The 25564-nt window shown below is 41.4% G+C and overlaps 1 protein-coding gene across 2 annotated transcripts; it reads left to right on the forward strand.

Annotated features, from left to right (window-relative positions):
- The first annotated feature begins 62 nt into the window (after nt 1-62).
- LOC124002437 (calpain-1 catalytic subunit-like) lies at nt 63-25502 on the forward strand. Of its 2 annotated transcripts, XM_046309808.1 has the most exons (23): nt 63-1124; nt 2742-2771; nt 3499-3745; nt 5477-5546; nt 13625-13743; nt 14099-14232; nt 14633-14801; nt 15403-15486; nt 15996-16081; nt 18741-18815; nt 19030-19190; nt 20256-20425; nt 20644-20655; nt 20723-20934; nt 21374-21413; nt 21735-21800; nt 21915-21972; nt 22276-22340; nt 22574-22642; nt 22759-22837; nt 23472-23585; nt 24483-24541; nt 24634-25502. In XM_046309808.1, the coding sequence occupies exons 3-23, from the start codon at nt 3500-3502 to the stop codon at nt 24658-24660; spliced, it is 2115 nt and encodes a 704-aa protein (XP_046165764.1). In that variant the 5' UTR covers nt 63-1124; nt 2742-2771; nt 3499; the 3' UTR covers nt 24661-25502. The 2 variants fall into 2 exon arrangements, with proteins under 2 accessions (XP_046165764.1, XP_046165765.1); XM_046309809.1 differs by lacking the exon at nt 2742-2771.
- Nucleotides 25503-25564: the final 62 nt, after the last annotated feature.

Here is a 25564-nt window from a genome sequence, read left to right on the forward strand (position 1 = left end):
TAGCTGTGGTATGATATTACTGTGGTAGATTTCATGTGAATGTCATTCTGTAAGAGGAACAAGGAAATATTTGTTCGCAAACCATTGTAATCTGTTTCCTTTTTTATTAGAAAATATGCCTTGTAGAAATTGTGAAATTGCTTTTTATTTTGCCCTGTTTTATGGAATGTCCACATGGAATTCCATGCAATGCTCAAATAAATATTTCTTATATTCTAATAATGTTAACAGTCGGAAATGAATCCATCCGCTATATGTAGGCTTTTAGGTTATAAACCAACGGTCTACGACTGTCTATAGGCCTATGATGCCCAGTTGCGCACCAACTATACACGGATCTTGGCCCTTCAATAATACGCTAAATACGATTGGGTGGATAAGATTGGCCTGGTTGATTCATTTATGCTGAGCCGCGGGGCACCGCACATAGGCACCACACGTCATCGGGCGAAAAGGAGGCGTTCCTTTCTCAAACCAAACAGTAATCTGCCTCGCTCGGTCATTTTGGCATCAAGGCAGCATGGTGCATCGTCCAGAAACACATCTCTTTTCCATAAAATAAATGTTTGAATGTTCTATCTAGTTTTCAATAGGAAAGGAGATAACGCGTTTTTATCTAACGCAATCCCTTTTACATGGGAAAACACAGAACAGTAGGTTCATTGCGTCACTTTTGTTTTGAACTGCATCACATCCGGCGGTGATTGGGAGTCCCATAGGGCGGCGCACAATTGGCCCAGCATTGTCCGGGTTTGGCCGTCATTGTAAATAAGAATTTGTTCTTAACTGACTTTTCGAGTTAAATAAAGGTTAAATAAAAAATGAACCGACTTCGCCGTGGGCTTTGAACGGGACTCCTGGCAGTCCTGTTCCAAATCGAATGCAATCAACTTTTAGTCGTCGCAAAACACGCCTGCCGGGCGGGATTAATCGAATCCCTTCATTTTGATGCTGCTAAACCCCTCCCACCGGAATGGGCTGGGCAAGACACTGCAGTAACAACACTGATTGCATCTTTGTTCTGGCCTTCACTCATATGACATGATAGATATATTTACACATATCGGTTAACAGAGACACTGAACGTCACCTCGGAAAGTGTCTAAAAAGATTTCGGGTCAGTGGTAAGTTATGTCTGATCTATGATTTGGAATGCAAGATGCATGTCTCTATGTGATTGTGTTATTGAATTGGGACTATTTACTGAAATTAAATGCGCTGAAACTCAGCATAACAGCATATAGTGCATGTTACCATGCTTCATTGCAATGGTGATATATGTGAAGCATGTCCAGTCTTTGAAATTAGTTTTGCGGGTTTGGATGATGCAATATGATGTGATGAACTGCTCAGTATCAGCTGATTCCTCCAAACATGGCAGGCGACTCTCTTCTTTGAGAGACGTTATCCTTGGTCCTTGATATGATTTCTAAAACAAAATAAATTATCTCTGAAAGGCTCCATTACTGTCATACACCCTTCACGGTCAACACTTGACATGCTGCTCTGTGGCATTTTATTTATACAACTATAAAAATATCATGAGCTCATTTGATCCACTGAAAACAACATGAACAAATGTGATATGCACAGGGATTGTTGCAGAAAGTAAAGTAGTCTACAGGCCTATACTTCAAATGACTCGCAACCATGTAGATTGTGGTTCAATGAATTGTAATAAGGAGGCTAACACAGTGTTATTGAGGGTTTATTTTAAAGGTGATGCAGCTTTCTGGAAGGGGTGTGAACCTGACTAGACTGAAATCAATACTCAAAGCAACACTTTGATCAGTTTGATGCAGGCTTACAGCATAGGCTGTTGGATTTATCCAAGAATATGAAATGATCATTCACCGTTTTCTTGATGACCATGAAATGAACAAGAAATGCACATTTAATTCCACATAGTTAACTATAGTGTTGGCAGGCAAATTGGCGTTAGTTCCAATGGACTTGCCACAAGCATTTCAGTTTCAATCAACAGTATTGATTCAAATGTATTGTTGCAACCTTGTTTATTGATATATCAACCCAAACAAATGCCTTGTTAGACTTTCTTTCTGGTTACTATGTGAAATGTATATATGGAGTATACCCCATAAAAAATGTATTTTATTGGTAATAGAAGAAGACAAGGGCTGTTTATTGTATTAGGTGCACGGTGTAAATGAGTGCAAAAACAAAAGGGGATTCCAACTGTTTGAAAATTGAGCATCACTACCAGTTTATTGAATTGTGTTTGATTTCCACAGCAAGTGTCTTTGGATGGAGGAAGGGAGTCATTGTCTGCAACAATTGAATTCTGTTTTTAGCTCCTACTTTGTCATGTACCATACAGATCTGCTACAAAGATTGACTATTGTACCATAAACCTTTTTCGTGATGAGACACAGTTCAGCGTTCAAAAACAGTTGCTTCTTGTTATAAGTCTGTGATGCTACAGTGCCGCTGTCTTCAAAGCAATCCCCCCTCTAGTCAATTAACCTAGTGAATGACATGACATACTGTACCATCCAGCTCTATAGGTACCTACAAGAGTTCTCTACCAGCTACTGTCCTTATCAATCTCATGTCAGTGAAATGTACAACACGGACGACATGGACAACGAACAGTGCTTCTTGCTTGCATGTGTGTATAGCTCACTGCTTTGCTATACTACAGTGAAATTCCAGCTATGTATCCATGTGACTGCGCCTGTGAAGACTGAATCCTAAATTAACTGGACTTTTGTTTTCCCAAGCCTGCTGCCTCCCACACTGAAGGACTGAAGGTACAATAATATATATGTGTGTTCTTGTCATGGTCTGTTCAGTGACTGGAATGGAGTCTAATGTACAGATTTGAATTGTAGTCCCTTCTCTAACTTAAGCATCAAATAATGTTTTATGCTGCAGTTTCAGTTTTGTGCCTAACTGAATTGCGTTGACGGACACAGGGTGTCCTTCCTCTGTATCCAATTATGTTAGAGCATGATCACCTTTTTTAGGGCAGGCCAGGAAGAATGCCTCTTCAAAGTATTTGAGCATAGTGATTGTTCTACCCTATAACTATCCAGCCATATAAACAAAATATATGTTTTATATGGCTGGATATAAACATACTGAAAGTGTATGATCAATAGTCAAACTGTATCTGCAAAAGGCTATCATCCCACTTATTAATTTACATGAAAATACCAGTGGAATTCCAGACAATCCAAATGCCTTTACATTGTGGCACTCAGTTTTACCTATGAAATATTCAGATAGCACTCAGAGAGAGTGTCCTATCCATGGCCACTCAGGGCCCATCACGGCTCCTAGTTCTGATACATTATCTCCATTGTCATGAGTAAAAAGCATTTACTGATAATGAGCCACATCGTACAGTGTACCCTCTTATTTGAAACAATGTCCCTCTGCCTGCATGTTTATTCTGTTGGGGCTATTTATATGCTAGCTTCCAGTAACCCACCTCTTAATACACACCCACACACCCTCTTATTTCTTCCATCCCAGCATGTACCCATTCGGAGGGGTCTCAGCGCGCATCCAGAGGGAGAGACTACACGCCGAGGGAATGGGAACCAACGAGCGGGCGCTGAAGTTCCTCAACCAGGACTACGAGGCCTTGAAGCAGGAGTGCCTGGAGAGCGGCTGCCTGTTCGAGGACTCCTGCTTCCCCCCCGAGCCACCATCCCTGGGCTTCAAAGAGCTGGCCCCCCACTCATCCAAAACCCAGGGCGTGGAGTGGATGAGGCCCACAGTAAGAGACTGATAGGAGTTAGTGTTCCAAATTAACATTGAATTTGAAGCCATACAAGAGATACACATACAAATCCCATGGTTGTATCAACCCTTTGGGCTCCTGAGTGGCACAGGGGTTTAAGGCACTGCATCTCTGTGCTATAGGCGTCACTAAAGACCCTGGTTCGATTCCAGGCTGTATCACAACCGCCGTGTTTGGGAGTCCCATAGGGCCATGCACAATTGGCCAAGCGTCGTCTGGTTTAGGGTTTGGCCGGGGTAGGTCGTCATTGTAAATAAGAATTTGTTCCTAACTGACTTGCCTAGTTAAATAAAGGTTAAATAAAATAAATGCATATCTCAAGGATTTGTCCCTAAACTCATAAATGGTATTGCAAAAAAGTGTGTAAGCTATTCTTGTGGTGTCTAAATGGCTTTTGCTCCAGCCTCTGAATCAAACCCTTGTTCCTGTGTGGTTAGACTGCAGGATGTGCACAGTATGTGCTACTTGCAGACACATGGAACTCTAGATATATTTTGTGCCTGTGCTGAGAATTAAATAGTTATTTTGGCATGGAGGGGCACAATGAATGGCATGTCATGAGAAAAAAAAACAGCTGGTCTTTTCAACAAAGAGGGTTAGGGTGTTGAGAGTTAGCTTTTAGGGTTAGCATTTCACCAAAACAGCACCTTTTCAGGTTAAGATGAGTCTCTCATTGTGACTTCTGTGTCCTTACCAGTGATTCCTCCCACTCCATGCAAAGATAAAGGTCGCAGTTGCCAGGTCGCAGTTGTAAATGAGAACTTGTTCTCAACTGGCCTACCTGGTTAAATAAAGGTGAAATATAAAAATAAAACACTCAAACAACAAATTAGTCCCTTCCTTGATTATGTATCCACAAATGGTTGATACATTACTGTGGTCACAATGTGCCAGTCTATTTCTGTTTTCAAATTAGTTCTTTGTATTGGAAAATGTTAGTGTCTGGTGGGCAAAAAACAAATGTAACTCAAAATCCCTCTTTCGCGCAGCATGTGATGACACTGTCATTATGTAGCAGAGGTAAAGACAGCACTGTTGATAGATTAATGTGGCGGTGGGCTGGCGTGAGGGCCATGCTCACTTCATTCAGCGCCCCTTGTCGGGAAGTGTTGAACAAACAGTCTAGAGGCCTACATGCCAGACATATCTCCTCCAACAGCTGCTGCTTGTGTATACTAACGAACAGCACAAGCTGCTAATTTATTTAAATAACTTAAGGCTGAGATGGCAGCCCTGCTCTCTCACACTAGCGGCAGCTTTTCACTCCTCAAATCATGCTTTGATGTCATTTGACTCTGTACCGGTACCCCCTGTATATAGCCCCGCTATTGTTATTTACTGCTGCTTTTTAATTATTTGTTATTTGTCTTTTTTTGGGGGGGGGGTTCTTAAAACTGTATTGTTGGTTAAGGGCTTGTAAGTATTCGGCACGTGACAAATAACATTTGATTTGTTGAGAGAGTAACAATCTACTTTTGACAGACATTTTGAAAGCTTGAAAAGTTTTACCAAAGATACTTTCAGTGTCAGTCCAAAATGGCCATGGGTTAAAGTTGCAAAATCCTAAGTAGGGGTACTGTAATTACACAAGCTTTTGCACCAGATTTAAAAACATCAGCCACATTTTCATTCATGATATTTGTCTTGATGTGTCCATATTTGCGTGTCTTTAAAATACTGTTTCTGATTTAACTTCATTTTCAATAGGAGTTTTCAGATAACCCTGAGTTCATTTTGGGCGGTGCCACAAGGACTGATATCTGTCAAGGAGCACTGGGTGAGTATCAATGTGCTTAGGTGTCAATGTGCTGTAATAATTTGACACTAAAAGGGGGCTTAATGGAAGGCCTTAAAAATAATATGTATTTCTGTTTTCTGCAGTGTGGTACTCCAGGAACTACAGTACTACTATTGTAATAGCTCCGACACAATGGTAGGATTGTCAAACTTTTGCTTGCCGACAGTACTTAGCACCTCTGAACAGAGTGTTGGCAGTCGATCTCTTTTGTATTCACACAGCAAAGACCTTGAAGTAATCAGCTATTCAGCCTTGTTAAAATACTCCAGACCAGAAGGTGGCAGTAGCCTTGTTTGGCAATGCATATCCATGTGAGTTGCTTCATGGTCTAGTCAATGTTACTTAGCTAACTAGCCAACTGCGCTAATGTTGCTATTGTTGTAGAAAGCCATTGTTGATACCAGCCAGCTGGCCACAGCTAGTTTGGCAACAGCTAAATAATAGCTAGCAAGATGACAAAGAAACTATTTAATTTACTCTCACATGGACAGTCCATAGATGTTTAGCTAGCTGGCTAACATTAGCTAAATTGTTAGCATGATTCTCTAGATAGCTAGCTAGCTGTTGTGCTAGCTAGGTAACGTAAAGACACTGTATTGACTCTGGGCAGCCAGCTACAGGCTGCTGCTTCATGGAAATGAGTCCATTGTGATTTCATTATAATGTTACTAGCTACAGTGGCCAGATAGCTAGCTTGGTAAAGCATTTAGTGTTGTGTGCATTGTGCTGCACTTATTACCACCCCATTCATTTTATATGAAGTCTGTGTGACTCCCTTGCTCAGTTAGCAAGCTAACGTTAGCTATCTAGCAAACTAATAAGCTAGTGCGCATTAGTAAAAAGTAATTATTCGAGCACAAAACTCCTTAGCTAGACGTAAAAAAATATAAAGACTTGCTCTAGAAAAAAATATGTATTATAGAGCTTTGTTTTATTTAGAACACTGGCGAAAAGGGTGGATTAGACCAGAAAAAGTGCCTTATTTTTTTCCCCCCTTGTAACTCCTGTCGGCTCCCCCATGTGGAGGTTCGTGCTCTCTGATTGTCTCAAAGTCAAGTTGTCGGCTACTGCCTAGCATTGCGATTCTACAAGTAGAAGCTGTAGTTTTGGCGGTACTAGGTCGATACTCAGCAGGTATGTATTTTGTACTAGCAAGAAAAGGAATGGCCTCCTTCTGTGATAAGTACCTATTGGGAGTCTATCTACACTCAGATTTTCTGTGTGTTTCTTGCTTAAGCGGTTTCTGGGAGAAAAAGTCCCTGTTATAAAAAAAACTTGTTGCTTAACTGCAGTGTCCCTCCCCCTCCCTCTAATGTGTTGCATGTTTTCAATGTGAATGTTATTTTCCTTGACAGAGCACTTAAGTGAAACCAGAGGACTAGAAAAACTAACAAAATTACTGCCTGCATGGAACAGTGAATAGCTCTTCCCTCATTCTGAGAAACACAGTAGTTCATTCTGCTCCATAGAACAGAAAAACAACTCATCAATTCTTGCCAGACCTAACTTGCCTAGATTTGCAGTGGGATAGATTACAATTATGGTTTTTCACATTCCTTGGGAGTGGTGGGAGTTCTGTGAATCGAGTAGTATACAGCATTGTATGAGATCTTCAGTTTCTTGGCAATTTCTCGCATGGAATAGCTTTAATTTCTCAAAACAAGAATATACTGACGAGTTGTTTCTGGCCATTTTGAGCCTGTAATCGAACCCACAAATGCTGATGCTCCAGATACTCAACTAGTTTAAGAATGCCAGTTTATTGCGTCTTTAATCAGGACAACAGTTTTCAGCTGTGCTAACATATTTGCAAAAGGGTTTTCTAATGATCAATAAGCCTTTTAAAATGATAAACTTGGATTAGCTAACACAACGTGCCATTGGAACACAGGAGTGATGGTTGTTGATAATGGGCCTTTATACTCCTATGTAGATATTCCATTAAAAATAAGACATTTCCAGCTACAATAGTCATTTACAACATTAACAAGGTCTGCACTGTATTTCTGATCAGTTTGGTGTTATTTTAATGGACATAAAATGAGCTTTTCTTTCAAAACCAAGGACATTTCTAAGTGACCCCAACATTTTGAACGGTAGTGTACATATATACATACAGTACTAGTCAAACGTTTGGACACACCTACTCATTCAAGGGTTTTTCAGATTTTTTAAACTAATTTATACATTGTAGAATAATAGTGAAGATATCAAAACTATGAAATAACATAGTAACCAAAAAAGTGCAAAACAAATCAAAATATATATTTTTATTGATTTTATTTCACCTTTATTTAACCAGGTAGGCAAGTTGAGAACAAGTTCTCATTTACAATTGCGACCTGGCCAAGATAAAGCAAAGCAGTTTGACACATACAACGACAGAGTTACACATGGAGTAAAACAAACATACAGTCAATAATACAGTATAAACAAGTCTATATACGATGTGAGCAAATGAGGTGAGATAAGGGAGGTAAAGGCAAAAAAAGGCCACGGTGGCAAATTAAATACAATATAGCAAGTCAAACACTGGAATGGTAGATTTGCAATAAGAATGTGCAAAGTAGAAATAAAAATAATGGGGTGCAAAGGAGCAAAATAAATAAATGAATTAAATACAGTAGGGAAAGAGGTAGTTGTTTGGGCTAAATTATAGGTGGGCTAAATTATAGGTGGGCTATGTGCAGTAATCTGTAAGCTACTCTGACAGTTGGTGCTTAAAGCTAGTGACGGAGATAAGTGTTTCCAGTTTCAGAGATTTTTGTAGTTCGTTCCAGTCATTGGCAGCAGAGAACTGGAAGGAGAGGCGGCCAAAGAAAGAATTGGTTTTGGGGGTGACTAGAGAGATATACCTGCTGGAGCGTGTTCTACAGGTGGGAGATGCTATGGTGACCAGCGAGCCGAGATAAGGGGGGACTTTACCTAGCAGGGTCTTATAGATGACATGGAGCCAGTGGGTTTGGCGACGAGTATGAAGCGAGGGCCAGCCAACGAGAGCGTACAGGTCACAATGGTGGGTAGTATATGGGGCCTTGGTGACAAAACGGATTGCACTGTGATAGACTACATCCAATTTGTTGAGTAGGGTATTGGAGGCTATTTTGTAAATGACATCACCAAAGTCGAGGATTGGTAGGATGGTCAGTTTTACAAGGGTGTGTTTGGCAGCATGAGTGAAGGATGCTTTGTTGCGAAATAGGAAGCCAATTCTAGATTTAACTTTGGTTTGGAGATGTTTTATATGGGTCTGGAAGGAGAGTTTACAGTTTAACCAGACACCTAAGTCAGAGCCGTCCAGAGTAGGGATGTTGGGCAGGTGCAGGTAGTGATCGGTTGAAGAGCATGCATTTAGTTTTACTTGTATTTAAGAGCAATTGGAGGCCACGGAAGGAGAGTTGTATGGCATTGAAGCTTGCCTGGAGGGTTGTTAACACAGTGTCCAAAGAAGGGCCAGAAGTATACAGAATGGTGTCATCTGCATAGAGGTGGATCAGAGACTCACCAGCAGCAAGAGCGACCTCATTGATGTATACAGAGAAGAGAGTCGGTCCAAGAATTGAACCCTGTGGCACCCCCATAGACTGCCAGAGGTCCGGACAGCAGACCCTCCAATTTGACACACTGAACTCTATCAGAGAAGTAGTTGGTGAACCAGGCGAGGCAATCATTTGAGAAACCAAGGCTGTCGAGTCTGCCGATGAGGATGTGGTGATTGACAGAGTCGAAAGCCTTGGCCAGATCAAAGAATACTGTGGCTGCACAGTAATGTTTCTTATCGATGGCAGTTAAGATATCGTTTAGGACCTTGAGTGTGGCTGAGGTGCACCCATGACCAGCTCTGAAACCAGATTGCATAGCAGAGAAGGTATGGTGAGATTCGAAATGGTCGGTAATCTGTTTGTTGACTTGGCTTTCGACGACCTTAGAACGGCATGGTAGGATAGATATAGGTCTATAGCAGTTTGGGTCAAGAGTGTCCCCCCCTTTGAAGAGGGGGATGACTGCAGCTGCTTTCCAATCTTTGGGAATCTCAGACCACACGAAAGAGAGTTTGAACAGGCTAGTAATAGGGGTGGCAACAATTTCGGCAGATCATTGTAGAAAGAAAGGGTCCAGATTGTCTAGCCCGGCTGACTTGTAGGGAACCAGATTTTGCAGCTCTTCAGAACATCAGCTGAACAGATTTGGGAGAAGGAGAAATGTGGAAGGCTTGGGCGAGTTGCTGTGGGGGGTGCAGTGCTGTTGACCGGGGTAGGAGTAGCCAGGTGGAAAGCATGGCCAGCTGTAGAAAAATGCTTATTGAAATTCTCAATGAAGGTGGATTTATCAGTGGTGACAGTGTTTCCTATCTTCAGTGCAGTGGGCAGCTGCGAGGTGGTCTTATTCTCCATAGACTTTACAGTGTCCCAGAACTTTTTTTGAGTTAGTGTTGCAGGAAGCAAATTTCTGCTTGAAAAAGCTAGCCTTGGCTTTTCTAACTGCCCGTGTATAATGGTTTCTAGCTTCCCTGAACAGCTGCATATCACGGGGGCTGTTCGATGCTAATGCAGAACGCCATAGGATGTTTTTGTGTTGGTTAAGGGCAGTCAGGTCTGGGGAGAACCAAGGGCTATATCTGTTCCTGGTTCTACATTTCTTGAATGGGGCATGCTTATTTAAGATGGTTAGGAAGGCATTTAAATAAAAAAATCCAGGCATCCTCTACTGACGGGATAAGATCAATATCCTTCCAGGAATCCCCGGCCAGGTCGATTAGAAAGGCCTGCTCGCTGATTTAATATATGAGATTCTTCAAAGTAGCCACCTTTGCCTTGATGACAGCTTTGCGCACTCTTGCATTTCAGCCAATCAGCTGTGTTGTGACAAGGTAGGGTTGGTATACAGAAGATAGCCCTATTTGGTAAAAGTCCTTATTATGGCAAGAACAGCTCAAATAAGTGAAGAGAAATGACAGTCCATCATTACTTTAAGACATGACGGTCAGTCAATCTGGAAAATTTCAAGAACTTTGAAAGTGTCTTCAAGTGCTGTCGCAAAAACCATCAAGCGCTATGATGAAACTGGCTCTCATGAGGACCGCCACAGGAATGGAAGACCCAGAGTTACATCTGCTGCAAAGGATAAGTTCATTAGAGGTACCAGCCTCACAAATTGCAGCCCAGATAAATGCTTCACAGAGTTCAAGTAACAGACACATCTCAACATCAACTGTTCAGAGAAGACTGTGTGAATCAGGCCTTCATGGTTGAATTGCTGCAAAGAAACAACCACTAAAGAACACCAATAATAAGAAGTGACTTGCTTGGGCCAAGAAACACAAGCAATGGAAATTTCACCCGTGTAAATCTGTCCTTTGGTCCTAATTTGAGATTTTTAGTTCCAACCGCCATGTCTTTGAGAGACACAGAGTAGGTGGACGGATGATCTCCGCATGTGTGGTCCCCACCGTGGAGCATGGAGGTGATGGTGTGGGGGTGCTTTACTGGTGACACTGTCTGATTTTATTTGGAATTCAAGGCACACTTAACCAGAATGGCTACCACAGCATTCTGCAGCGATACACCATCCCATCTGGTTTGGGCTTAGTGGGACTATCATTTTGTTTTTCAACAGGACAATGACCCAACACACCTCCAGGCTATGTAAGGGCTATTTCTTTTACCAAGAATGAGAGTGATGGAGTGTTTCATCAGATGACCTGGCCTCCACAATCACCCGACATCAACCCAATTGAGATGGTTGGGATGATTTAGACCGCAGAGTGAAGGAATAGCAGCCAACAAGTGTTCTGCATATGTGGGAACTCCTTCAAGACTGCTGGAAAAGCATTCTAGGTGACTACCTCATAAAGCTGGTTGAGAGAATGCCAAGGGTGTGCAAAGCTGTCATCAAGGCAAAAGATGGCTACTTTGAATAATCTAAAATATATTTTAATTTGTTTAACACTTTTTTTGGTTCCATTATTCCACATGTGTTATTTCATAGTTTTGATGTCTTCACTATTATTCTGTAATGTAGAAAATAATAACAAATAAAAACCCTTGATTGAGTAGTTGTGTCCAAACTTTTAACTGGTACTGTATATCTCTTTTGTAATAGCTCTGTGTGTAAAATAAGAATGACCCTGACTAGGCAGCTGACTGTTTGGGTGTGGCAGAACCCATTTGTGAGTCAGGGAGACACTGGTAATGATTCACAGAAAGGCTAATAGCGGACACGCCTACAGAGAAAGCGTGCTAATGGATCTTGGCTGATGTCCCATGCAGCAATCTCTGGCGTATGTTTGCAAAACAGGGTGGAGGGAGGCGGATAATGGACCTAGCCACTGGAATGGAATTCAAGATAAAAGATTGTTCAATCAGCGAGCTATCAGTCGTGATTAATGCCATGATCAGCTTCCTTTTTAACTACTGAGAAAATGTTGTTGTGAGTAGATCACAGGATATGGCCCAAAAAAAGCCCAAAACTGTTCTGTCTTGGTTAAATTTTTCTCACATCTCTAGTCTAGTTGGAACTGAAAAGGCGGTCGGATGTGTAATTGTTATACACACGACGTTCTGAAGACCCAGCCCACGAACAACTTCTCTCTTTCTGTCTTTGGCAGGAGTCGACTCTCCTGTTATGTCACGGCCTGTGGGCTCCCCCTCTGTTTGTTTTGGGGAATTATCTTGACTGAGTTATGTAGCCTTTCAAGTATTCTATAAGGCTCGTCAAACTTCAGGTTGAAGCTAACCAGTGCTTGAAATGTAATAGAAGATGTGACAATGATTGACAATCTGATAATACTCCTCACTATAAGGTCCATTCTTGAACTTCTTCACCAGAAAGCAGTGCTAAGCTTATTAAACACATCTACTTCTGAGTGTACACTTATATGGATAAGGCTGCTGTCATATGCACCCACATTCCAACGCCGACACACTAGAATTTTATGTTCGAGAATTTCATATGAAGCCAGTGCTTTTTGAAGTGGTCATTTTGACAAAAACAGACAATAATATTGGTCATACACAATTTAATCTGTTAATGTATTTGAGTGTGGCCTTAGCCTTAGGATTTCAACCCCTCAGTCGATAACAGCAATTACACTTAAAATAATATAATAATAATAATATATGCCATTTAGCAGACGCTTTTATCCAAAGCGACTTAGTCATGTGTGCATACATTCTACGTATGGGTGGTCCCGGGAATCGAACCCACTACCCTGGCGTTACAAGCGCCATGCTCTACCAACTGATCTACACGGGACTATAATAGCTGAGGTTGCCTCATGGTTTTAACAATGTGACGATGGTGGGAATAAGCCTTTGACATGTTCAGCTGTTCTTGCTGCATGCCATTGATAGTAGTCTACTGATGGTATATGATTTCAGTTAAAGCAAATTGGAAGAGATTTTCAAAGAGGAGTTGAGGTTTTGGAAAACCAGAACAAATGTTTGAAGGCTTGGCTCAGACTGGCCAAAATGCATTAGGTTGGCTATTCACTCACTACTAAATGCTGAACAAGGGTGATTTGAGCTGAGTGCTTGAAATGAGTTATGTGTTTTGTTTTCTACTAACAGCAGCCTTCATTTAAAGTGGTGAGATAGAAACCGCACCAGCCAGTGTAAATGTTGTGTTTTTAAGACACATGGGTAATATTTTAGAAAGATGCACACATTACTAATTTAGGCTATGGTGCCTTTTTAGATTTTGAATGTTAAGGTTTCTGTATCGTTATTTGGTGTTATTCTAAGAAAACATTTGAGGCTAAGCTAGCTTATTTATTCACCCTCTCACACTTTCACCCCAGGTTGAAATGATTACGTTTGAAAATGCTTTAACTATCTCCCTCTTCTCCCATCTGGGCCAGGTGCTTCTATTCTGAGCCTGGTTCCTCTCTAGGTTTCCTCCTCCTCGTAGGAAGGTTTTCCAGGCCACTGTGCATCTGCTTGCTCTTGGAGTTTAGGCCAGGTTACTGTGAACCACTTGGTGACAATCGCTCAGTGTTTAAAAGTGCTTTATAAATACATTTGATTAATTGTTTTTTTTACTATTTTACCTCTGGTTAGGTGACTGCTGGCTCCTGGCAGCCATTGCTTCCCTCACCCTTAATGAGAAGTTGCTACACAGGGTGGTCCCTCATGGTCAATCCTTCCAAGACAACTACGCTGGCATCTTCCACTTCCAGGTCCATTCAATCAAATACAATAGAGGAAATGGAATAGAAGAACCTTTTAATGAAAGATAATATAATGATACAGCATTGTAGCCTAAATATGTAAGAAAGAATGACTTGCCATATTCAGAAGTTTGATTGGAGGGATTTTAAATCAACCTTTTGTAGGAGGCTCAATTCCTGAATTATCAGGTCACAGTGCTTTTCCACAAAAATTCCTAGAGAGACAACAGTTCTCGCATATATTATTAGGTGATTATGGGGAGCATTTAGAAACATATGCTGGAGACGTTATTTAGCTTCATATGGGAGCATAAAACAATTATAACCTTCGTGTCTGACTCCAAACTGTTTTGTTTGTTCACAGTTCTGGCAGTTTGGAGAGTGGGTGGATGTTGTCATCGATGATCGACTGCCTGTCAAAGATGGCGAGCTCATGTTTGTTCACTCTGCTGAGGGTAACGAGTTCTGGAGTGCCCTGATTGAGAAAGCTTATGCTAAGTATGATTTTCCTAATATTAGCTATTGTCCGTGTCAAAAGCTTTAAATGTTTTTAATGGTACCGTAAAACAGGCTTTAATTCAGGTATACAGTGCATCCATCTTAGAATAGAATTGTATTTTTTCTAAGTTTAATTTGCTACACCAAGTAAACAGTGGGTAACAACTGAATGTTCATAAAGCATACATGTCACAAGTCCAGTTAGCTCTGACTAATGTGTAATTGCATCATACATTTCTTAAGCTTTCATAAATCTATGTAGCTATAATGTTATGTTTATTATGTTTGTTTTATGAACATTTCATTTACGAATATTGTAGATTGCAAATACTTTTACATTGTTGCATGAAGGGATATAATTATTTTCCAGGATTGACACACACTGACATTTTTGTGTTAGACTGAGTGGCTCCTATGAGGCCTTGTCTGGTGGCAGCACCACAGAGGGCTTTGAGGACTTCACCGGTGGCGTGGCAGAGTTTTACGAGCTACGTAAGGCACCTAAGGATCTGTACCGGATCATCGGTAAAGCCCTGGAGAGAGGTTCCCTTCTGGGATGCTCCATTGATGTAAGTGGCGTCCCTGTTACATGGCACACACGACAACCTGCAGTACACATATGCAGTCCTCTCAGATGGGGGTTGTTTCTGGATGGGACCTATGTCACTGGTTCTAATCTAGCTTGACATTTTACCCCATTCAGCTTTTAAATTCCCCAAAACAACAATCACTCACAACATGAATCTTGGCTTATTTTAAAACAAGCTATTTTTCCACATATTGGAATTTTGAGCTGCAGTATGCTCATCGTTTGCCTCTGGGGATGGTTTGAGCCAAAAGTGGTCCCCTAAAATGGACAGAAATATTGGTTTAGACATTGCCACATTGGACAGAAATGGGCACATCTTCCCACGCCCATGGACATAAGGTATATTGTTAGCCTGAAGCTACTTAAGAAATTATTTATATTGTAATATGTGTATATGTACCACACAGGCAACACTCAAGCCAACATTTTAGGTAAACAATAACTAAACATCCATGCAGCCTCTTTAAAGTGGAGATAAAAAGTGTCTGTTGTCACAATTGTAGTTTTGGCCATAGATGTCATGTCCGAAGTGTGTGTGGTAACAATTGGAAATGTATGATGACATCTGTTTGCATTACCAGATCACCAGTGCCTTCGACATGGAGGCAGTGACCTTTAAGAAGCTGGTTAAAGGCCATGCCTACTCTGTCACAGGTCTGAAGCAGGTGAGTGAGTGAAAATGAGGCTTTGTGGAAAAGTGAGGGATTTGCCTCTTCCTGCGGGCCATTTCAAGCCTTAGGCGATTGTGCCTGATTCATACTAAAGGGCAGACCCGAACCATACTGTAATAGCTCAGATTTTTCATTTTCACATTGTCCTTTCCAGCATGGGTTCCATGGTGGATTCGTAAGCAGGCCAGCTAAGTACAACTTAGCATAACGTGGCTCAGCTTGACCCTAGTGTGAATCTGGAATAGGAGGAAAAGGAGTGGTGAAAACAGGAATATAAACGTCAACAAATCACAAAAAGCAAAATAAGAAGCACGTATTCTCATCTTTCAGTAAACAGGCAGTATTTTACAGAAATGACTTATTACCAAATTAATAGTTATACGGGCATCTGTGACTATCAAACATCATGATTGAGAAATTCTACTCTCAAATTGGAATGTGGCAAGTGGTTAAAATTTCTAAGTAAAATCTGACGCAAATTTTGTGTCTGTCTATCATCATAGGTGGATTTCCGGGGTCGCATGGAGAGGTTGATCCGTATTCGTAACCCCTGGGGTCAGGTGGAGTGGACCGGGGCTTGGAGTGATAAGTGAGTTCACATCACAACCATCATGCTTTTCTTGACAGCGTAGGGCTCCGTGGCTCAGTCGGGTATAATAGTCAATGCGCATCAGCAGTTTTTCTCTTATGTCAGTCACTGACAGTCACTCAATTAGCCCATGTCAGCTAATATTTTCTAAGATTGCTAGGTAAGTTAGCCAAGCCAGCTATATCTAAACCTTCATGGCTGAATTACCTACCGGGCATGAAGGGCATGTGCCCAGGGGCCCTGATCTTCAGGGGGCAACTGACCTCCAGGGGTCCCCCATTGATTTTGTTATTCACCCAGATATCGTATGAACATGGCATAAGTCAAGGCAAAATGTGCTTTAAAACTGCAACCAAATCTCGCTTAGGGCCCCCAAAAGGCTGCGTGTGTGTCTGTGTACATCTGTTTGTGTGCACAAATTCGCTATTGAATTTTCACGTTTTATTAGACGTATGTACAGGATACACATTGTATACACCATCCAACGAAATGCTTATTTGCAGGTTCCTTCTCGACAATGCAACAACAATAAGAACTAAGAAAAGTTAAGGATACAAACATAAAGTTTTTTACTATTAGAATAATCATTTTAGCATAAGTATAGTAGAGGAGGCCACAATTTATAATCTAATATTTACACTTGTTTTGGGGAAGGGGGGATTGGGGGGCAAGTGTTTTAAATTGTGCAGTATTTAGCAATAATAATAAGAGTCTGTTTGTTAGCAGCAGTGTGTGTGTGTGTGTGTGTGTGTGTGTGTGTGTGTAGCATGAATGTGTGTGTGTGTATATCTGTGTGGTTGGGTGTGTCCGTGAGTGGGTGCATGTGTGCTAAGGTGTGGAGAATCGGAGGCTGCTGGTCAGTCCAGTTCAAGTGTTCAGCAGTCTGGTGGCTTGTAGATAGAAAGTGTCTGAGTCTGTTGGTATCAAATGTTATTTGTCACATACACATGGTTAGCAGATGTTAATGCGAGTGTAGTGAAATGCTTGTGCTTCTAGTTCCGACAGTCTATTGCTCCGATACGTCATGCTCATTACCACAGGCTGAAGGGCCTTGCAGTCGTGGACGGAGCAATTCCTGTACCAGGCCGCGATTCAACCGGTCAGGACGCTCTCGATAATGAAGTTGTAGTATTTAGAGGACCCAGGGTGACATGCAAAATTTCTTTAGTCACCTTAGGAAGTAGAGATGCCGTTGCACTCTTTTGACAAGACTGGTGGTGGTGGTGTTGGTTATTGTCATGTCCTTGGTGATGTAGACCCCGAAGAACTTAAAACTGCAGACTCTTTCTACAGCAGTCCCGTTGATGTGGATCATGGCATGTTCCTTCCCTTGCTTCCTGAAGTCAACAATCAACTACTTTGTTTTGTGGACGTTGAGGGAGACCACAATGCCAGTTCACTTACCTCCTTGCTATAGGCTGACTTGTTGGTGTCATGCAAAGCCACGCAGTCGTGGGTGAACAGGGAGCACAGAAGAGGGATGGGGACACACCCATGGGGGGCCCTATGTTAAGAGTCAGTGTGGGGGAGGTGTTGTTACCAATCCTCACAGCCTGTGGTCTGCCTGTCAGGAAGCCCAGGATCCAGTTGCAGAGCTTGGTGTTGAGCTTGGAGGAAACAAAAGTGCTGAACTGTAGTCAATGAACAGCATTCTCTCACAAGTGTCCCTCTTGTCCAGATGTGTTAGGGCCATGTGAATAGTGATGTAAATGGTATCTTCTGTGGATCTGTTGGAGAGGTTGGCAAATTGGAGTGGGTCCAGTGTGCCTGGCATGCTAGCCTTGATGTGGGCCATGACCAGCCCCTTGAAGCACTTCATGATGACCGGGGTGAGTCTGATAGTCATTTGGGCATGTCACCTTGTTCTTCTTGGGCACTGGTATGTAATTTTCTCCTTGAAGCATGTGGGGTCTACAGCCTGGGACAGTTTGAAGATGTCAGAGAAGATGCCCCCCAGCTGGTAAGCACTAGGACTGGGATGATATCGGAATATTTCTTTTCCATGGCAAAAATGGAAAAACGAAGCAGAACAAACTCTTTGGTCCTTTAAAACCTTCGATATGTAACATATTGTCTGCTATAGCTTGGAAAATAAATAAATGTGACTCTGGATGACAACGTGATGATGATTGTTACCAACATTAGGGCTGTTTTCCTAAAGAAGGTGAATCCGCTTTGTGCTTTGTTTCCTTGCCCACGATACTAACGAGTATCATGTTACTGGTATCATCCCAGCCCTTGTCAGTACACACTCATCTGGGCTGGTGGGTTTGTGAGTATTCACTCATGAGTTGTCCTCACGTCAGCCTCGGAGAGCAAAAGCACCTGGTCATCCGGAGCAGCGAGAGTTTTCCTGGAAGGCTCTTTATTGGCTGCCTCGAAGCGAGCATAGAATGTGTTAAGCTCGTCTGGGAGGTGGGCTTCGGTGAGCACCACACACAAAGCTGGATTTGCCTGTGATAGTCTGTAGTCCTTGCCACATGCGTCGTGAGTCTGAGTTGTTGAACATCAATTCAAGTTCGTGTCTTTGACTTTTTGCGTCCCTAATGGATTTGCGGAGCTCGTACCTGCTTGCCTTGTAGTTAATCAATACTCATCACTGTCTCTCTTTTTTTCTCTCTCTCTCTCCATGTCTCTCTCTCTTGGATATTGCTATTAGTTCGTCTGAGTGGAATGCGATTGATCCAACAGAGAGGGAGGACATGAATTGTCACATGGAGGACGGGGAGTTCTGGTGAGTTCACATTCTGAGATATTACCTTGTGTGTTTTCCACCCACAACTCTGTTTTCTATGGTGTCCTGTTTGTTGAGGCTGGACCCTGTATACCATACCGGCACCCGATAATAATCTAACCCAACCCACACCTGACCTAAACCAGATGGAAATATTCCAATTTTATCAAACAGATTCCATCTGTCTCCCTTTCCCTGCTCTCTGAATATCCAGGATGCCCTTCCAGGAGTTCCTGCGCCAGTTTTCCCGGCTGGAGATCTGTAACCTGACAGCAGATGCTCTGAGTGATGACAGCCAGAGTTTCTGGAACACCATCAAGTTTGACGGAGGCTGGAGGAAGGGCAGCACGGCTGGAGGCTGCCGGAACCACCCAAGTGAGAGAGCACCATGACCACCACACTACACCCACTACCTTGTAGGCCCTTGTGTAGTCCTGATAGGATTGGATAGTTGTAAGCAATATGGTAACAATTCCACCTAGGTGGTAGGGGCTAGGAGTTGATTTCGGATTCAGGGATACACTTCAACTTCATCAGTCACTAACTGCATGTCTTTTGTTTATCACATGAGTTGCATACATTGTTCATGGATTGCATATGTTGCTAAATACAAATATCCTAGTGAGAACATAACATAACATATTTTATAAGGAATATACTGATATTTTGGTGTAATGCTTTCAAGTACCTAGTTATGACATTAGGGGGTGCTGTAGGATCATAAGGAATCAGATAAAGGAGAGAAGTGAACAAGTACTGCAGACAGAGAGACATGATCTAAGATATTTGCCTGTTTGTTTGTTTGTTTTCTTCACGTGGCAAAGTCACTATACAGACCATATCAACAGCGAAGGTTGGCTAATCTTAAAACCTTTTGCAGGCAATGTCCATGGCTCGGACCTGCATTGCATTTTAGGCTATGGAAATGCAAATGCAATGTGTAGGCTAGTTTTCCCATGTTGAAGGAAATGACCTTTTGTGAATAACTGGGTACATGTTTTTTTAAATTAAACTAGGCCTATTATAGGGTTACTGTAGGCCTATGTCGTTTAATAAACAGTCTTCAATGGATAGGACGCACAGCCATGCCTTCCTAATGAATTGGAGTTCATGACAACGGAACATCAAACACCGTAAATGCACAACCACATTAAAAGCTTCAGAGCAGGTTTTCATTGGCCAGTAAGTGGTCAAGCCCTCGTTACACCCACAACAAATTAATGAAAAGCGTGCCTCTACACTACCACCAGCTGTTGTGCCCATAATTCCCGCTGTCAAAACAAACAATTATTTCTGACACACCCACAGCACTGCGCGGGTGTGCTAAGATTTGTGTTTGGTTTGTTAGAATAGAGGCCTGAGTTTAGTTAGACTTGACTGCAGGCGTTTTTACTTGCTATGTTCAAAAGGAGGCATTATCATGACTTCTGTCTTTGTTAGACACCTTTTGGATCAACCCCCAGTATAAGATTACCCTGCTGGAGGAGGACGACGACCCTGAGGATGAAGAGGAGGCCTGCAGCTTCTTGGTGGCTCTCATGCAGAAGGATAGGCGTCGCTACCGACGCCAGGGGCAGGACATGCACACCATTGGCTTTGCCATCTACGAGGTGAGGGGTCAAAGGTGACATGCCAGTAGCAGAGGAGAAAATTAAGCTGCAATAAAAGTTGATGAAAGGTAGAATAAACTAAAGATGCATTTAGCCAAGTAGAGTAGATTCTGTGTATAATGTCTGTTTATTTGATGTGATACCCAGTGACCAAAGAATCAACAGTAGACCAAAACAAAATGTCCCTAAAACTGACCTTGTCCTTTCTATCATTACAGATTCCAGAAGAGGTATGTAACAGTTACCCACATAAACACACACACAGACTTGCCCTATCTACCCCTGTCCTTCTCTCAGTTTAAGGGTTGTCAAAGTGTTCATTTGAAGAAAGACTTCTTCTTGAAGCACTCATCATGTGCACGTTCTGAGACCTTTATCAACCTGAGGGAGGTGAGCGCACGGCTGCGCCTGCCACCCGGGGAGTATCTGGTGGTACCCTCCACCTTCGAACCTGGGAAAGAGGCTGACTTTGTCCTCAGAGTCTTCACTGAGAAGCAGTCAGAGACGCAGTGAGTACAGTATATTAGTACTTCAGGGATGTGCAACTTAAATGGAGAAATACAGTTCTCTTAGCAGCAAAATTGTCAATCCTAAATAATTTCTCGTCTGGTTTTCTCAATACACCTTAATCAGTTGTTGGTAATTATGTACAGATGATGGGTCTTAAATTGACCCATTTTATAAAATAACTTTTCAGGGTATCACATTTGAATTTCCTGATGCAGTAGGAAAATTCTCAGTGACAAGAGTGATCAAGTTAAGATTTGACATCTGTATACCACTGTAGCTTCTAGACATTGGCACAATTTGTTAAAGAATTGGAATAAGAGTCTGGCTATTGTATTGTATGGCTATTACTGAATGTAAAAAGCAGCTTTGGTATAATCTAAACATTGCATGTAAACATTTATGGAATTTTATTTTTAAATAGTTGCTATGTCATTTCAGAGAACTGGATGATGATGTGGTGGCAAACTTTGAAGATGAGGTAAAGAGTCAAGCTTAGATGTTCAAGTGTCAACTCTCTTGCAATACGTTCTTAACCAAGAACTTGACTCAGGGGTGCGAATACTTATGCAATTGAGACATTCCATTTTTTATTTCGGGAAAAATACAAATGTATTTTTCTTTAAGTTTGAAAGTGTGGAGTAGGTTGTGTGTGTGTGTATATATATATATATATATATATATATAGTTACTGCAACATGTCAGAACATTGCAAGCAATTAAATACTTTCACAAGGCACTATTATTTCACTTGTTGACCATGTATCAACATGGATGGACAACCGAGTCTTTATCTTCACAGGAGGACATCTCAGAGAGTGACATTGAGGACTCATTCAGGGCCATGTTCGCTCAGTTATCTGGGGAGGTGAGTTTCAAGTTTGGTTTTGCTCCGAAACGCATTTGAGTGCAAAGATGTGTTTTATGTTTAAGAACATGGAGACATTTTGAGAACAAAACCATTATCTGCTTTATATTTTAGGACATGGAGATCTCTGTCCATGAGCTCAGGACCATTCTCAATAGGGTCGTGACCAAACGTAAGTACTGTTCATTCAATGCTCTTCAGGTCCAGGGGGTTTAGTGACTCATTGTCCATTCAATGCAATTTCTGAAATGTGGTCTGTTATCCTATATTCAGGTAAAAGGGGAATACACCATTGAGGTTTTAAATCACTTTTAAAACCCCACATTTTTAGCCGGGCCTTTAATAAGTGATTATTTTACACATCTTCTGTGATCTTATTTTCTTTTATTTATCCTCTTTAATTCTTTAATTTTTTTTTGCATTTATTGCTTTAATGTAAAGTGTGTTGTGATTTTAAATTGGATTTGATTCCCAGACAAGGACCTGAAGACTGATGGGTTCAGCATGGAGTCCTGTAGAGGCATGGTCAGCCTATTAGACGTATCCTTCCTCAGCTAGTCACTTCAACACTCCCTGCCCTTCATTTCAATACATACTCAACTTTATTTGGGCAAGGATATATTACGGCAGTATTAATGAAAAATACAATACATACCTAACCAATTGCGTGATCACAAAAAAAGTATCATTACTTTTTGATGTGACACGAACAGACAAATGTTGCACTCTATTTCCAATTGCTATCATGATACCTTGACTCACCTGTCACGCAGAAAGATGGCAGCGCTCGCCTTGGTATAGTTGAGTTTCAGATTCTGTGGAATAAGATCAGGAAGTGGCTGGTGAGTTGAAATATGCTGAAATATGCTGATAATTGTATGACAATATTTCACTTCTGTAATAGTACAATTGACAATGGCATGCAAGAATGCAAGGCTCTGATCTCTTCTTTTCCCAGGGAATCTTCCGCCAGTTTGATCTGGACAAGTCTGGATGTATGAGCTCCTATGAGATGCGTCTGGCCTTGGAGTCTGCTGGTGATTACTCTATCTTCGCACTACTGGATTGGTGTTGTACAGTAGACATGAAACAGGCAAAAGTATTTTTGAATAGAGTAAGACAGATGTACTAGCTACCTGCACTTGAAAATAACGTGTAGGTTTTGCTACAGTGTACCTACTGAACACAATCCAGGGGCTTCAATTAAACAGCTAATAACGATAACTTATGCACTACAACACATTATGAATTGCAGAGTTGATGTTGTCAATTACGTCAAGGACATTATAGGTCATTCAGTACTGTTTATCACAGGAGGTTGGTGGCACCTTAATTGGGAAGGACAGGCTTGTGGTCATGACTGGAGCTGAATAAGTTGATGCCATCCCAGTCGTTCTGTTCCAGCCATTATTATGAGCCGTCCTCCCCTCAGTAGCCTCCACTGGTTGATATCAATAGATAACACTGCTTTCATCTATACAGTCAGACTACAGTAGCCTGGTCCCAGATCTGTTTGTGCTATCATGTCAACTCCTTGTCACTTATTGCCATTGTATTACTATGACTTGACATGATAACACAACCAGATCTGGGACCAGGCTTAGACAACCATATGTGATGTCGGAAAAACAGTTTGGTTTTCATGTGTTACATGCTTTATGATCTTCACAGGATTCAAACTGAACAACAGGCTGAACCAGGTGCTTGTGGCCAGATACGCTGAAAATGAGGTCATCGACTTTGATAACTTTGTCTGCTGTCTGGTCAAGCTAGAAGCCATGTTCAGTATGTATTTTTTCGTCTTTGACTACACAACCTAGTCCAGAAACAACATTTAGTCCTGAAAGTATTGGATATATGTACGCTCCTCTATGCCTGATTGGAATGATTAGTGGAGCCATTTTCACAATTTTGCATACATATCTGATTCTTCTACATCTGCAAAGGGGTGTGAGGGCTAGGCCAGTGATTGTTTCTGGACTGTGATTTTGTGATTGAATTCACATGATAATTTCATAACTAGGATCAGGAGAAATGCTTTACTTCTGTCTGTACTGCTAGTTCTGTCCTCCAGCACCAAGACATTGATGTAATGTCCTCTGAAGCTTACAGTCATTCATCACATCTTCATACCTTAATCATTTCCATTAATATTCTACTTATCACACATTAAAGGGATACTTCAGGATTTTGACAATGAGAATGCTAGCAAGTACCCATAGACTTAGTCTTTGGGATAACGCTAGTTAGTATTGGCTAACGAAACTACCTCTACCTTCCTTCATACTGGACACAGAGACTTAAAAATTGTATCTACAAGTTCATCCAACTCTGGGGAAGTAGATAAATGGCCTCATTGCCAAAATCCCGAAGTCTCCCTTTATTAAGCTTCTATGCATGTGAATGGTCCATGCAGTCTTCTATTAACTGGGGCATTTATATTACTTCTGCTTCCCAACATAACAAAATAATGGTTCAGCAATGGTGTAAAAAAAAAAAAAAAGCAAGCAGGGAAATACTTTCACATTTCCCTTTTCCCGGCCGGGGGGGGGGGGGGGGCATCATCGAATTACAGGTTAAAGATGTCATTGGTCAGATGGTCAAGAAAGGGTAATGGCCTTAATTACAGGTAGTGTTAAAGCACAATTAAAAATATATATATATTTCCCCTTATTTTCACAGAGGCCTTCCAGGAGTTGGATAGAGAAGGCACTGGAACTGCTGAAATGAATGTCACAGAGGTGAGACCATTTGAATTTCAATGCTTTGTGTCTTTTAGTCACTGATTCACTACAGATAACGTAACCTTATCCACTCTGTCTTTGTCTCTCAGTGGCTGTATATGACCATGTGTGGTTGAAGTGTATGGTGACCTAGTATGCTGTAGAAGAGGACACATACACACCCATAGTAGAGGACAACCATAGCCTCAAAGAGCCTCCAAAGCATCTCAGTGCACCCAACTAAGGCTTGCATCATCTCAAACAATCCCAAAGAATCTACTACTCCCTGCATTTTAATAACCACCGCAAATACTTTGCTGCCTCTGCTCAATAACTTGGCAATTGCATTTAACCTGGTCAATTACACGTGATGAAAATGAAATGCTCTACTAACATTTACATTTAAGTCATTTAGCAGACGCTCTTATCCAGAGCGACTTACAAATTGGTGCATTCACCTTAGGGAGTCGCTGCCTATAAATCACTGCACGCATTATACAATGGCAAAGTTTGCAGGGCATATACCGTTATGCAAAAAATATATGTATTTTTAAAGTTCCATTCCAAACCTCTTAGGTTTTCCTCTTTTGTTTAACCATCAAATTCAGATGTTAGTCTGTCATAAGATGATGACATCGTACTCTGACATTATGTATTTTTTGCTACCTTTCATGGGATCTTGGATTATAGAAAGTATGTATCGCTATAGGCTGCTAATGAACTGTAAAGTGTACTGATGCCTTCGTCTTTAGGATACCTCATTACAGTAAACTACATCGGTTAAAGACAGAAATATAACTCATCTTTTTCTCAAGATGGCAATTTTAGTCTACAAATTGGTGAGGGTACTTTCAATTAAAACACTAAATGTAGGAATGGGATTCCTCAATGTGACAAGGTAAAAAGTAACTTCGATGCATATGCTGAACTGCACATTTTAATTCTACGAATGTCAGAATAAAAACTGACTGATCATGTACCTTTTGAGTTATTCATTTTCTAAAGATGATTAAGAACATGGTTAATGCATAGTTATAATCC

This window comes from Oncorhynchus gorbuscha, linkage group LG18, assembly GCF_021184085.1.
Source record: "Oncorhynchus gorbuscha isolate QuinsamMale2020 ecotype Even-year linkage group LG18, OgorEven_v1.0, whole genome shotgun sequence".
Classification (NCBI taxonomy): Eukaryota; Metazoa; Chordata; class Actinopteri; order Salmoniformes; family Salmonidae; genus Oncorhynchus; species Oncorhynchus gorbuscha.